The sequence below is a fragment of the Lotus japonicus genome, chromosome 1 (genome assembly GCF_012489685.1).
Source record: "Lotus japonicus ecotype B-129 chromosome 1, LjGifu_v1.2".
Lineage (NCBI taxonomy): Eukaryota > Viridiplantae > Streptophyta > Magnoliopsida > Fabales > Fabaceae > Lotus > Lotus japonicus.
The window spans coordinates 18,488,556-18,504,752 of record NC_080041.1 but is presented as its reverse complement, the minus strand read 5'-3'; the positions used below and the strand labels follow the sequence as shown (position 1 = coordinate 18,504,752).

General features: G+C 34.4%; 2 protein-coding genes across 3 annotated transcripts; one reads left to right on the top strand and one right to left on the bottom strand.

Annotated features, from left to right (window-relative positions):
• Positions 1–7,736: 7,736 nt before the first annotated feature.
• On the top strand, positions 7,737–10,933 carry LOC130731678 (protein CHUP1, chloroplastic). 2 transcript variants are annotated; one of them, XM_057583939.1, is made up of 5 exons: positions 7,737–8,553; positions 8,853–9,169; positions 9,258–9,369; positions 10,101–10,232; positions 10,314–10,933. In XM_057583939.1, the coding sequence occupies exons 1-5, from the start codon at positions 7,957–7,959 to the stop codon at positions 10,353–10,355; spliced, it is 1,200 nt and encodes a 399-aa protein (XP_057439922.1). In that variant the 5' UTR covers positions 7,737–7,956; the 3' UTR covers positions 10,356–10,933. The 2 variants fall into 2 exon arrangements, with proteins under 2 accessions (XP_057439922.1, XP_057439921.1); XM_057583938.1 differs by having other exon boundaries at positions 7,745–8,553; positions 10,307–10,933.
• A 3,036-nt stretch (positions 10,934–13,969) lies between these two features.
• LOC130728984 (uncharacterized) lies at positions 13,970–15,760 on the bottom strand. The gene is made up of 3 exons (XM_057580579.1): positions 15,459–15,760; positions 15,260–15,356; positions 13,970–14,125 (listed from the first exon to the last, which is right to left on the bottom strand). Exons 1-3 carry the CDS (start codon positions 15,758–15,760, stop codon positions 13,970–13,972), a joined length of 555 nt encoding a protein of 184 aa, XP_057436562.1.
• Between the last annotated feature and the right edge of the window lie 437 nt (positions 15,761–16,197).

Sequence of the window (16,197 nt, the reverse complement as noted above, 5' to 3'; positions counted from 1 at the left end):
TGACTCTGTAAGAAGAATCCAAGTCAGTCTCTTACTTTCAAATCTTTTGAATATAATACTTGGAAAAAAAAATAGTCAAATCAATCAATATATATTAGAAAATAAGAACTTCTCTAAGGCTGATTTGATGAGGTGTCGCTCCCAAGTTAATTCTCAGGCCAAATTAATGACGTGTCGCTCCCAGATTAATTCTCAGGCCAATTTGATGAGGTGTCACTCACAGATTAATTCTCATTTGATATTAAAAGTATTAAAAAAAACATATATGTACATTTAAAAAAAAACAAATCCGTGAAAAAAAACATATATAAAAAAAAATTATAAAGATTTTTTTTGTTTTTAAAGATTTTGTTTTGTTTTTATTGTTATTGGTTAGATTTTGGTAGTTTTTAAACAAGATTGTTGTGAGTCTTTAGATTTATTTTTAGAGTATTAATTAGTTTTTATGGTATTTGTATTGAATTTTCAAATTTTTATTTAATTCAGGATTTTATGAATTTTTATTGTGATTTGCTAGATTTTGGTAGTTTTTATCTATCTTTAATTAGTACATTTTTAAATTTTAGATTTGATTAGGATTTAAGTTGTTTATTTCTTGATTTTATCTGTTGGTCTTTTATTTTATTTTTAGAGTATTAATTAATTTTTATGGTATTTTTATTGAATTTTCGGATTTTTATTTAATTCATGATTTTATGAGTTTTTATTGTGATTTGCTAGATTTTGGTAGTTTTTATCTATCTTGAATTAATATCTTTTTTAATTTTAGATTTGATTAGGATTTAGGTGATTTATTTCTTGATTTTATCTTGACTCTTTTATTTTATTTTTGATTTATTTTGAGAGTATTAATCATGTAAGGTCGTTTAGGTTTCAATTTCTACATATTTTTCTATTCTTCCTCTTTTGCTCTAAAAACCATAACATTTGAAGAAGATGAAGCAGGAACTCGCATCCCTCACTTTCGTCACCTTCGACACCGATCTCTATGGCGCAAGCAACAGGGACGCATACCACACTTCAAGTCTTCAACCCCGCCCCCAAAAGCCTCCTCAAGGACATGCCCTCCGCCCCTGAAACCGACGCCGATTTGGGTTTCCGCAAGTCGCAGAGGATCATCAGGGAGGATGATTACCTCCAGAGGAGGCTCAACCGCATCATCTCCTTCTCTACCGCCGCTGGCTCCTTTTTCCAGTCGAAGAAAGACCTTTACCTCTCGCTTTCCCACAATCCACTCCGCAACGACGACGACAAAGAGGTAACTTAATTAATTTCCCCTCTATTTTTTGTGTCTGATGAAATGCTTAGCAGAAAGGGAACTGAAATTTTATTTTGGTGATGGTTTTCAAAAGATGAATGATACATCAATTCCAATCTGTTTCTCTGGCTTAACAAAATAAAATTGCAAGAGCAGTAAAACATTTCAGCAAGAACCTGTGTTTTGGTTTTCTTTCATTTTTTAATCTTAATGTTTTGAAGGGTGAATAACTGAAATGATATGGGAGTGATACTTTTGTTGTACTTAGGGGATAGCATTGAAAAGAAGTTTTATGATTCTTAATTCGATAAGTGCCATGGTTACTTGATGATGAACAATTACTCTATTCCTTAAATGATGAACAGATGTTATCTTTGGCAAACAGGATTCCACATTAAGGTAAATATTAGCACTTTGTTCGTTACTCCATTAAGTCTTTTCACTTTTAAGTATTTGATGCTTCTTGCTTTTAGTGTCTTTATTTTATTGATCATAAGTTTATTCATATCTTCATGTTTAGAAGAGTGAAACACTGAAATGATATGGCAGTGATAGTGTAGATGTGCTTAGGGGATTGCATTGACAATAAGTTTTATGATTCTGAATTCCATACGTTCCATCAGTTTGGTTTTAGGTTTATGGTACTTGAAATACATATGTGAGACATGTTGGAATACAAATATGTTCATGTTAATCTATTTTTTTTTTAAGTTTTGAATTTAACTTGGGATATCAGAATGAAGCCAAAGAATATAGGTAGAATAGTGTTTTCACTATATGTTATTTCTGTTTTCGCTAACTTACAAAATCATGAATGGAGGTTTAGGATTTTTGTTGGAGGATCTATTTTATTTTTTATGAAGTGAAGATATCTAATTTAAATTAACTAGGAAGTTGGTTGGGTTTTGGTTGTTAGTTTGTGTTTTGTATTTATGTTTGAAAATGTGTGTGGACATATTTTGATCCCTCTCTGACTAGAATGGACCTAGATGTTCTGTTGAATTGATGCACCTCTAATTGCAACTACTGGGTTGTGATTTTATGTTCTGATTTCTATTTTCAGTGGGGATGCTGACAGAGCTCTAGGTCGCCTATGACAGAAGAAGAAGGCTGAGATTAAGCTGCAATTGATTATGTTTTCAAGGTCTATTATTGTTAGAGATATGTGAGTATTATGATCAACTTAAAGGTGAAAGAGTTTTTGGGGGGAGGAGCAGCAGAGGAAGGACGCTGCAACAAAGTGAAGGAACCGCTGTCTTTAATTTTCTCTTTCTGTTTCTGTTTCAGGGGATTTGATAGCCTATGGTAATCAATTGGAATAATTTCTCTCTTGGACTATCACTAAAAGAGAAAGATACCATGCTCTAGCTCTTTATGTATGTCATCTTTTACTAAATATTAATCACTCATTATCTTGATATATAATGTTAATAGTGCTTCTTCTTTCAATTCTTAATTTGTTTAAGGACAACTTTTGTTCAGTATATGAGATTTGTAGACGTGTTCACTTGCTATGTTGAATATTTATTTATATAGTGATATGCAAATCAATTTAAACCAACAATTGACCATATAAAATAAAATGGAAGTGGACTTGGTTGTCACTGTGAAGATAAAATGAGAAGCACTTTGCTCAACATGGAGTTGATGGAAAGCTCTCTAAAGATAAATTTGCAGTCTGGGTACATTGTCTGGAATGATTTAGTCTTGGTTTCATATCTTTCAAGTTTGTATTTTGAATCCAAAATTTTTTGAACCCCATTATCATAGTCTTGCTCTTGATGGTGATAGCCTGGCAGCATGGCTGGGAGCTGCAGTTGGGATCCCTGTTTTATTATCTTCTTTCCAAGAACAATGAGGATATGTTTGCCTCCATTTTGTATCCTATCACGTTTTTTTTTTGATGCATTTGGATCTATGATCCTCTACTTTAAGTAACTTCAACATCGATCAATGTAATGATTGTGGTATGTGGCCTTGGATATTTGTCAATGTATATGACCCAGCATGGTTATTGTTATGACTGAATCTTAGATCTGAGTTATTTATATGTGGTTTACAAATTAAATAGTGTTTGATCCATGAAACTTTCCTTTGCATTTTTGCCCTTAAAATCGTTTATAGCCACACTTTTGTGTGTTTTACTTTTTAGAACCTTAATGATCTTTTATCTTTATCTTATATTTGGCTGTGTTGGAACCCCAATGAACTATTTCCATGTGTATTGTTTGTCTCACTTTCAATCGATGACATGAATCCGAAATTTTAGCAGCTAAAAATGGAATGCATATAGCACAACTAAGTTCTCTAAGTTCTTTTGTCAGCTGTAATAATTTTCATGTATATATTAGAAAAGAACAAGGGCTATGAGAGCCACTTATATATGGATCAAATTTTTGATCTCACGAATACAACGAATTGGTTAACAAACAATCATATTCATATGTTGAGGTTATGATTGGGAAAAAACAGAAATCTAAAAAATCAATGTATTGATTGATGTATCAAATACAATAGACATATTCCCCGTGCAACGCGCAGGTAAAAAAACACTAGTTAAGTCCAAAAGCTAAATTTGTGCCTATATGTCACCAATTTTGACCAATTAACTTTTTTACATAATTTCTCTAATTCTAGGTGTAACTTTTTCGCATCAATTTTGATCACTCAATTTTTTTAATCACTTAGAGTCTCTCCTTTTCGGCCTTCGTCCTCTTTCTCTTCCCCATTTTCCTCTTACTCCATAACCCAGAAATTCATCCATCAATTTCCAACGAAAATCCCAATTCTTATTCTTGACCTGAATCATGCATCAAAACAAAGCAAAGGGAACAACATACACACTAACACGATTCTTAATTTTAATTTACCCCACCAAAACAAAACTCAATCATATGATGAAGAAACCTATTGTCTAAGGTCTACAATGTCCAACATAGTACAATAGTACCACATGCCTAGTACGTTTTAGAGATTGATGGCGATCTCTATCACAGTATGAAAAGTAGTATTTATCCTATTTTACTTAACATTGGACGGTGAGACTAGCTACTACCTAAGGTCAACCACAAGCTTGCACAAAAATGGATTGCATTGACTGTTACCTTTTTCGGGCTTCCAAAGGGTTGTACTACACTTTCACCTAAGGATATACATTATTCCACCATTTTTGGCAAGGATCAAGTAAAGTTGTTCTTGATGATATTATACTACACTAGCAGGCAAATGCATTAAATGATCAAAATGAACTGTTTGTACCTCCAACATCTGGATGAAGAAGAACCCTAAACATTCCCAATGTTCATATTTTCTAAGGTACTATTAAAGGCTACTTGAAGAAGATTTAAGACTAGTGATTGTATTCAAGCTTTCACATGAGCAATATTTTCTTGTTCATTCATTCCTTCTCTCAAGCATCATAAACTTTGTGCAGAAATTGTTCTCAAACACTTAGTAAAAAACACAAGAGTTTCTAGAGCTTACTAAGTCTACTATCATCACTTCAGGGGAACCTAAGTAGAAATTAGATACAACTCATATATTTTCAGATTGTCAGGGAACAAATATAGGACGTGATCAAGGGAATCAAAATTGCTCCTAGTGTAAATCATTACATTTTGAACCAAATTCATTGTTTTCGATTCGTTCAATAAGTAAGGTAATAGCTAACCCATTACTAAACCACACAACCTCTGTGGATACAATCTTATTTTATTACTATGTAACAATGTTATCATGTGATACAAACAAACATTCGGAAGAAAAAAAAAGTGAGAGCTCTGAGAATGATGTCGTCGTGAATATTGATATATTTACCATTTTTATTCCAGATGAAGGAGGAGCATTTAAATTTTAGTGTGCGTGATGCTTGTTGAAAAATAATTCAAAATGGAATTCAAAGTGGAGCACCGATTCTTCAAAGAGAACAGAAGTTTTCTATTAGAGGAGCGTGCATATCATTATCGTTTGCGCCTTGTAATTATGTAAAGTATTAGAATAAAGTTTAAATTAGTAACTCATCAGTTGTATTAGTGGAGATTATATGCGATATTGCACTGTGATCAAATGGGCAACCAACCAAAAACAAGCCCAAGACAACATCCTCTACAAAAACACCTCTCAACAACCCAAAAATAAAGCCTCAAAGACCAAACCCAGCTAAACCCCACAAAAAAGGAGCAACAGTCCAAGAAAATTGTATAACAACCATATACAACAGCCAAAACCAAAAAACTAAGATTCATCTTACCTGTAGCAACCAACTCCTATATCCTAATCTTTGATGTGATAAACCAGCATTCAATGCATACATTCTAACCAACTACAGTATACAGATTACAGACCCAACTGTACAATAAATGTTGATGAAGTTATAGCTTGCAAAGAAACTTCATGAAGATCCTTAAATATTTCTCGTGGTGCAGAATTCTTCCCCAATATTCAGGGCACCATGTTTTAATTAACGCAACTATTACAGCAGAAATTTTTATATAAATATAATCACAGACATAGTCAAATTATAAACTTAAAGTATTTTGAAATATTGATATACTTTTTGTGTTTAATTTAATTTACTTAACACAGTGCTCGTATATATATGAAATTTATTTAATAGTAATTTTTTTATAGATTGGAATGAAAATAGAAACAACAAAATAGAAAGAAAAACTAGTCACACTCGAATACATTAGGAGGAGAATTCCAAGACTTCCACAAAACACAACCCTCTGCCCTAATACCAATTTAGCTAAAGCATTTGCAGCTTTATTAAACTTCCAGGAAACATGTTGGATTGTGATTAAACCTATATATGTCTATTCATTCATTGTTAATAAGAAGTAAACAACTTTGTTCAGAATAGTATGGGAAGCCAATTCTCTAGTAGTAACAAAAATTTCAATCTCCTCTATATATTATCCTTACTAAAATTATAACATATGGCATTATATTGTTATTTGTTGTTAGGATATAATAGCAAGATATGAGACTTGAGTCTCACGTCACAAATATGAGATTCTAATGTAGAATTTATCAGATTTTGAACTCTCCAATTATAACAACATTTCTTTAGCCGTATGAATCTCCCAAAGTTTTTATTCTCTTGTTATTTAAAAAAAAAACATTAAATAATGAAAGAAGTGAATACTACAGGAATATTAAAATTTTCTCATGGTCAAGAGGCCTAGAAACTACACCTAAAAAAAGTTGAAAATGAAGCCTCCCCTTCCTTCATCTTTTTTCAACTTGGAACAACCCCCTCTGTCTCAAACTACTGTAGGAGCTTAGCCCTCAGGCCTCAACAGTCACCAGTCACAGAAAACCAATCTACATCACTACACACTTTCGGTTTTGGAAAGGGGAGTAGTGTGAGGAAGGAGTAGGAAGAAAGAAAGGGAGCTAAAGAAGTTCAGAAGGGGCTTTTAGACTACATCATCATAAATTGAAAACAAAAGTGTAGATGTCAAATAAATCTCATTTGGTATGCTGTAGTAATCAACAGTCAACACATGTCCTTCTCTTGTGAAAATTGTCACCCTTCTCATTCAATAGGATATATTTTCCCACCTCCTTTCTCCTTTGCTTAACATGCAAAAAAATATTGCCAAATGCTATTCAACTAAAAGAATGACATAGAGGCGGTTGTTTGGAAAATCTTCTAAGGTTGATTTTACATTCAGAATTTAGGGAAAAAATTCATTAAGTACCTTCTTAATTTAAGAATTGATTTTAAAGAATCAAAACATATTATGAGTCAATAATAAGTGATTGGTTCAAGTGGTATATATTTGATTTCCTTAAGTAAAAGTTTTGGATTCCAGTCTTTGGATGAGAAAAACCCTTGTTAGGAGAGCTAGCCTCACCATGATGTGTATGTTCCTAACTCGAATAAGATTATCTCCCATAAAGAACACTAGTATTAAAATAATGTACGAGTCTCAAAAAAGATGGAATGAAACCAAACCACCACAATGAAACTAGAGTGCTAGATGGACCCCATGACACTCTCATGACTCATCCCACAAATTCCACATGGACAGAAGAGATTTTATAGAGAATTCCATATACTTTTTCATCAGTTTAGTATTCTATATGATGTTTTTGGCCACATGTACATTAAATATATACTCAAAATCTAATTGAATTGAAGAAAGTGAACATGATTCAAAAATAGAAATGAGACAAGTATAGACTCACTTAACACAATTCTTCAGTATAGATGTACCACACTAACCCTCAGAGACATGACAACCTAACTGATTAGAAAGCAAGAAATCTCCCACCCTGAAATATATCAATCTGAAAACAAAAGCATTAAAAGAAGAGTAAATTTGACCAAATAAATTTAAAGCTGTACCTAACATGGCACTCTAAATGCAGCTTTCACATACTAGTGCTGCCAGCAAGCCCAAGTAATATCCCAATCCCCCATTAAATTTGTTACTAAGGCATCATAATGAATCTTTATAGCAAAGAGCATTGAACTTGTGTGAAATTTTCAAAACATACCTATCAAGACCATTGCTACCAACTTGTCCACAAGGCCATTGCAAGCATCTTCAGGGGCATTCTTGCATATTTAACTCCTACACATACCAACCTTACTTCTAAAGGAAGACCAAACACACAAGAAAAATTATACAAGATATCAAATTGATAACTATCTTATAACAATCATTCTAATGAAGTGAGCAGAGAAAATGCTAAAGGAAGAGAATGAGTCTGAGATCACATATCTCAAAAAAAAAGTTGAACTTCAAATGGCAAGGAATGAGTCACTACAGAGAGAAAACCAAGAACTCAGAGAAGAAGTAGCTCGTTTGAAGTCACAGATAATTTCATTCAAAGCACATGACATGGAGAGGAAGTCCATACTATGGAAGAAGATTCAGAAATCCATAGATGGAAACAATGCTGATTGTGAAAAGAGTTCAGAAAATGGGAATGTGCATTCAAATCCAGGTTTCCAAGACTCAGCTCCTAGAAAGGATAAACCAGCACCAACAGCACCAACTCCTCCACCAAGGCCTTCTTCTAATCTTCTTCCTTCACATAAAAATGAGAGAGGAATCAAAATGCAGCAAACAATAGCACCTCCACCCCCTCCATCACCATCAAAATCATCATTTGGTCTAAAAGCCGTGCGCCGCGTGCCGGAAGTAATAGAACTCTATCGATCCCTTACAAGAAAAGATGTTGCAACAGAAAACAGAATCCATCAAAATGGAATTCCAGTTGTAGCATTCACCAGAAACATGATTGAGGAAATTGAAAATCGCTCAACTTATCTCACAGCTGTAAGTTTAGTTCCAAACTGCTCATACCTAACTGTCAAATTTTTAGTATGTTTGGATTAGTTCTCTTTTCTCAGAATCAATTTTGGAATCCAGAAGCTACTCACTGAAGCTTCCCCTTAGAATTGATTTTGGCATTAGAATCAATTGCAAAAAGATTTCACTAAATCATTCCCCTAGAATTGATTCTGGCTTTATAGTCAATTGTGTAAGGATTTCTAAACATGCACTTTCTAATTATCATAAGTCTTAAACTTCAAAACAAAGAACACCATATCATTGATACTACTTTTCTTGGACAGATAAAATCAGAAGTTCAAAGACAAGGGGAATTTATCAGTTTCTTAATCAAAGAGGTAGAGGCTGCTTCATTTGCAGATATTTCTGAGGTGGAAACATTTACTAAATTTTTGGATGGAGAACTATCTTCATTGGTGGATGAACGGTCAGTGCTAAAGCATTTTCCTCAATGGCCTGAACAAAAAGTAGATGCGCTCCGGGAAGCGGCTTGTAACTACAGAGATCTGAAGAACCTTGAAGCTGAAGTTTCATCATATGAGGACAACCCCAAAGAGCCCTTGGCTCAGGCTTTGAAAAGAATACAAGCACTGCAAGACAGGCGAGCATGTACAAAGATTAGAATTCACTAACATTAAGTTCAAAGCAATACTTTAAATTAATTATGAGAACTACTTTCCAATCTGCAGGTTGGAGAGAAGTGTGAGCACTAAAGAGAGGACAAGGGAGAGTACAAGCAAGAAATACAGGAATTTCCATATCCCTTGGGAGTGGATGCTGGACACAGGCCTCATTGGTCAGGTAGGCAGTACTCAGTAGATAGCTTGTTAATGTTATAAATCTTAGAATTCGTGTTAGCTCTATCCATAAGCTAGCTCAGGAAATTCGAGTATGCCAAAACACATCCCTTACGTCCCGTGCTTGCTGGACATCTAGAGGGTGAAATTTGCATGAGTGAACATTGGCAGGTAACCCAATAAAATGAATCTAGGCTCTAATATTGTCTTAAAATTTGGGGTAGGTCTAACTCTACCCAAAATCTAGCTAGCTCGGGGGTGGAAATTGCTCTACAAAAGAACTATTTTGGGCATATTTCTAGTCAATGTAACCCTAGAAAAGACCACCCTTTATTAAACACTAAAAGTCGTTGACATTTATGTAAGTCCAGTTCACTCAGATAGAAAAACAAGATAATGGTGTCTGTTTTAGTTGTAAAAGTATTAGACTTATTGGTTAGTGTGCTTAAACTAAATATCAAGCTAATGTTATTTATCGTATTTTTTAGCATCTACAATAGAACTAACAAGACTCTTGATAAAATCATGCATGACCAGTTAAATGATTCTCTGTGACGGTCAATTTCACATAGATCAAACAACCAGAAAATTGTCCGGGATATAATGTTCTATACTTCTGCAGACAAAGTAGTATCACTTCAATGGCCTTAGGAAGCACCCAAATCTTTTTAGAAGGACTTTCTACTTATTACCATCAAAACTAATTGAAAGGCTTTAACTTATTTTTCATTGCAGATGAAGCTAAGTTCATTGAGGTTGGCAAAGGAATTCATGAAAAGGATAACCAAGGAATTGGAGTCTTCCGAAAACTTGCAGGAAGATAATCTCTTAGTGCAAGGTGTTAAGTTTGCATTCAGAGTACACCAGGTAGAGTACACTCCTCAGGTTTCCTGAAGTTAACATTTCCTTTTATCCAACTCATTAGCCATCAACACGTTCAGTTTGCAGGTGGCTTTGATCCAGAGACCACACAAACATTTCAAGAATTGAAGAAGATTGGTTGTGCTATCCCAAGCTATAGTAGTAACCTGACCAAGTGCTCCAAACTTGTTAAAATTTCCCAGAAACCTGTATCATAATTTGTCTCCTATAATTATTTGAAGACTTCACACATCAGCAGCGGGATTGACAAACCTTTTTTTCTCATATTAATGTAATTTATCCATGCATTGCCCATTTTATAGAAGAGAGTATATGCTTCCTCAATTAAACACTTTGTGACATAAATCCCCATTTGAGTTTTTGGGCTTCAAAAAGCAAACCATTCCTCAAAATAGGAGGAAGAGTGAGGAAGATGAAGGTATTAGGGGCAAATAGGAACACTATGAGAGAGATATAGACATATGGAGGCTTCTGTTTCATATAGGGTGGGGGGGTGTTTTTTTATAAGCAAAGAGAATATATTGAATGAACAAGGGGTACTTCAACCCAATATAAAGAGGAATATCTAACCCCCCCAACACCTGTTGGAGACACAGCTTAATAAAATATGTCTCATTAAAACCTTACCATGAAAACTCTATTGGGGAAAACCTTGGGGGGGGGGTGTTTAACCCATGTAGTACAACTTCAAGTTTTTTTTATGTAGAATAAAATAGTTAAAATTATTTTGTCCTCTCCCTTTTTGTGCAGTGAAATTAAGGTTGTCTTCAAGTTGAACCGTCTCATGATGAATGATGTGAGAGGCATCATGAACATACTTTCAAAGCATCGAAATATGATAGGGAAGTAGAACTCCTTAGAAATTTGGTGGTAGGGCTAAGAAGTAAGCCAGATGCCCAACCCTCTCCATCAAGGTAGTCAAATCGAGATACGTATTGTGTATCGTTAGACCCTAATTCCGTGTCGCGTATCGTATCGTAACGTGTATCGTAAGATACGGACACAAAAAAAATTAAGTCATAAATTAAATAATATACTAATATATCATCTAAATATAGTTCAAAATAATCAAAGATCCAAGTCATAAGTAGAAAAATAGTCTCACAAAGTTCAAGTTCAACCTAATTTCAAGCCATAAGCCAAACTAAAGTACTAAACATCAAAGAGATGAAATTAAATGCCCACTCCCTAATTCCAAGCCATTAAAGGGCTGCTGAAGTTGAACGTGAAACATGAAAGGGCTGCTGAAGTGAAGTTGAACGTGAAAGGGTGAAAGAATAAAAAAAAACATCACTTTTTAGAGCAATTTACTAATTTTTAATGAAATTAAATGCTCACTCCCTAATTTTTCTAGGGGAGTAAGATGAAACGGCATTTGAAAAACTGTTTTTGTATCGTATCGGGATACGTATCGTGCGATATTCATGCGATATGTGCGATACAGGTCACGATACGAACACAAAAAGATACATACATGAGATACGTATCGTTTGGTTGATTTTCGTATCGTATCGGGATACGTATCGTGCGATACGCACGATACTAACTACCATGCTCTCCATAATTTCAAAAGGGCCAATAAATCAGGGACTTAACTTACCCATCATGCCAAACCTCAGAATACCCTTCATCGGAGACACCAAAAAAAAATTCCAACAATAAATTTCAAATGAAAAACTGACACTTCATAATAAATTCAAAAAATTTCAAAATTAGAAAATAAATTCCTAATGTTAAAAATAACCTCTAAATCACTTTTTCAAACAATTTTCAGATTTTAAATTATTTTAACCAAAAATAGTTTTTATTCTATCTTCTCTATTCAAAAAACTTATTTTCAATCACTAAAACCCAAAATAATTCAAATATTATTTTTCTTTACATAATCACAAAAGCAACACTAATTATCTTCATTTATCAAAATAAATCCATCTAATAATAATATGCTCATGCATTATATTTCAAAATCAAAATAATACTCAAGACAACCACCATAACATATTAAAATGCAGAACAAAAGAGGCAAGAGGCAAGAGGCAGAACCAACATGTAGTTCAACATCTTCCCATGCATGACACACACTATAGTGCGGATTTGAAATACAAATTCAATCCAGTTTGTTTTACCAAACGATTTTACCGGTCTCACTTTTACCACTATGATTATTACTTTTCCTCATAAACTAACATTTCCACTCTATTTTCTACCATTATACTTCTTACTGTTGCACGGTTTAAAAAGCTATTGCCTCAATGAAAATTACAATGAGAAAGCTTATGGGTGTTTGGTTTTCAGTTTGGAAGTTTGTTTGAAACATTAAAATTTGAGATCACACATTCCAATTCCCCTACATTTCAATGCTCCAAACGTACAAGAGATTTTTGGACCTCCATTGGGTGAAAGCACTTTCAATCTGAAAATCAAGCAAACACTATGTAACCGGAATCGAAGCTATGGAGGAATTTCTCCTCCAAGTCCAAGGCCAACCCTGCTCCACCTCTGCCCTTGTTTCTTTCGTTGTTAAATTCAGTTGTTATCTTTACTTGATATCCTTATCTTTTTTTTTAAATAACAAGCCATCAATCAGGATAATTATATCCTTATCTTCATTAATAAAAGACACATAAGTCTTCTCCGCATCTCAAAATGAGACCAGGCTAGTTGAACTGCATCTTGGTTCTGCATCTTGATTCCTTCTGGAGATTGTTCATAAATCCGTGTCTCTCGCCAGGGTATGTGAACACCTTACATGTAAATTTTGACTCCACCATGCTGTCCTTCAATTTCTCAACAGTCTGGGAAATCAAACAAAGTCATAAGATAATGTTTCTTGAATCTAAGAAATTTAGGCTCAGACCATCAACGTGTTCCCTCACTCTTCCCTTCCCCAATCAAACAAATATTTAGCTAGACAGGGAATAGAAAAATGAACAAATAAAGAGATTATTAGTTATCATCAAAAGTTATTTGAATTGAAATTTAAAGTATTTCACATAGACAAATTAGGAAGGGTAGAACCGTAGAGAAAGGTTAAAGCCTATGGAGGTTTTGTTTAGTAAAATTCTAGGCTCACTAGGTGTTGGCCCTTCTCAGTTTTCCCTTTCAAAGATATCTCGTGTGGAGAAGTCGGACTGTGTTACAAAAGCTTCAAGACTTCTAACACTTAACTTAGGGTATTCTTTGCTGGGTATTGAAGGTAAAATAAGAAGATAATAAATAGAAAGAAGAATGAAAATAACAAGGATAAGGTTATAATTTCAGTTGTTGAATGTTGTAGTTGTCGAGAAAATAAATATGCATGGTTGAAAATTGTTTTTGTTTATGATACTAATGGTGGTCTAAAAAGAAGCAATATATAATTTTAGAAGATGAATGCAAAGGTTGGACAAAAGTGTAAGAAAAGAAAAAAAGAAGGATGAAACTAGTGAGCATTTTAAAATCAATATTACTAGTCAAACAATCACTAGGCTTTAGAAGTCCTTTGTACATTTTCTCTTACCAAAAAACACAATGATTTTCACTTCTCATTCCCAAGCCTCAATCATTAGGTTTTTTTAACAAACACACACATATGCTCCCCTCACCAACAAGAAAATGAAGTGATATTGAATTGGAGAATATGCCAGCTATATTAATATAAACAAACTGACTGAAGGGAATTCAAGTAAGAGACTAGCCATGAGTGTTGCAAACCTACCTCGACATCCGAGAAGCCAGCATGATCATCCAGTTCTCCAAAATGAGCCTGAACAGGACACTGGAATTCCAAGCATGCAGGGAGGAGTGCCATAGAAAGCTACAACAGCATCAACGGATGGTTGAAAGTAAGAGCTGTATATAGCCAGAGCAGCCCCCTTAGAAAAGCCAGTTACACCAACCTGTTACAATGAAATATCAATTCACATTTTTCTTTAACCATCCTAACATATTCTATTAGCTTATCCTCCTCACACTAACTCACCAAGAGTCAGTTTGGTTTCCAGTTGGAATTGGAAGTACATTCAACTTACATATTTGGCTTTCCAAGGCAGTTTAGCAAAGTTATTTTATTGAGAGAAAATTACATTCACATCATCCAATCTTTTTTTTTTGGTAAGCAAAGGAATGTATTGAAAGAGAAGTACTTCAAGAGGTACTTCAACCCTTTACAAGTGAGAAATATTAACAAGAAAAGGTGAAAAGAGAACCAGAACAGGAAATTCTAGTCCATCCCTCCACCCATTCCAACAAAAACGCTAAGAGTATTACAATGAATATTAAATACTCTAATAACCCACCTAATTCAGATACACAGTACACAAATCATGGTTGAGCTAAAGGACATCACCTGCTGGTTTTTTACTTATCTATCATACACAGAACAGGTAGCCATAATCATCCAACAGCCAAGACCAATATTAACGAAACAACAAGAGCAATCCACTACCTTCAATTCCAGCAAAAATAAGGTCTCAAAATCTGCCTACAGTACCAATGGTTTTAAAAATCTGTTGAAAAGCAAGTGACACAGCGAGGTGGTCTTATAACAGCGCGCACAAGGGTCTCCAAAGGACAGACAGATTGGGAGCTACAACAGGAAAATCCTAGAGGCCTTTTCACTAGCCAGGCAGAATACTCGCCTGCATAAAACCTCAGTACACACCCCTAAATCAGCACCTAACAGACCGAAGACAGAATGCAGAAATTGAATTAGAGCACACCACCAGATTACAAAGATTCCAAGCACACTATTGGGTTTGAAGACCATTCAAACAAGGAAAAAATAAACCCTTTCACCTTTGATTTTAACCAAACCCAAGACTCGTACTGACTCGAAACCAAGGCAAATGATAGTTTCACATCATCCAATTCCAATCTGATGGATAAACAAACACACTACAGTACACTAAATCTTAAGCAAAAAAACCAATTTATGGCACCTTGGAATGGTGATTAAAACAAAAATTACCACCCAGGATAGAATAAATTTTCATCATAGACAATTATTAACACATGAAACGAGACAAACAAACCTTGTCTGAACCATTGGCTCTAAGCCATAGAATTGCAGAATAAACACCCTTCATAGTATCAACTCCATTATACTCTCCTTCATAATCACCATAAAGACTGTGGAAAAAAAAGAAGCAAAACCCATCATCATGAGTGATCCAAATTCTCAATACAATACAAAATAATAAAGAACAAACAAACACTAAGAAATTTTCCTACTCAGGAATAAGAACTTTAAATCCATTTCCAAGCTGAGAAATCTTGAGAGCATGATTTTTGACATGATCATCAACCCCCAACGAGTCATGAAGAACAACAATGCCAGGAGCATTGTGGTTGCCGAAAACGTACGCATCGAAATCTTTTCTGCCGGGTCTGCCCTGAATGCGGAATTTGGTGAACGGAGCTACGGTGGAGAAGCGAGGAGGAGACGGAGGAGAGGGTGCAATGGAAGCTGGTTTCGCCATTTCCAGCGGCGGAGGGAGGAGTCTCACTCTATGAAAAGGACTCTTTGGCGCCATTGCTGCTCTCTGCTCTGTTCTGCTATCTTTTGGTGTAATTACATATTTGTCCTCTCCTTCTTTTTTAATCGAATTTTGATATACTACAACTAAATCTATAAATATGATTTACATTTACATAAATTATTACTATAAATTAATATGTATATAATACATTCTTGTGTATCTAAGAAATCATTACTCATAAGTTAAAAAAAAAAAGAGATCATTACTCATAAGTTAAATTTATGACAAATAAATACACATGGTAAAAAACTTTAATGCTTTTGTGCTTGCACCAATACACTACAAGTGAACCAAACCCATTAAGAGAAAGGTGTGATGAAACGAAGTTGTTTACATCCAATAAGTAATATATAGGCTAAAAAGCATTTTTGGCCCCTGATGTTTTAAGTTTGTGCAAATTATGCCCCTACTCTATTTTTGTCGACGTTTCT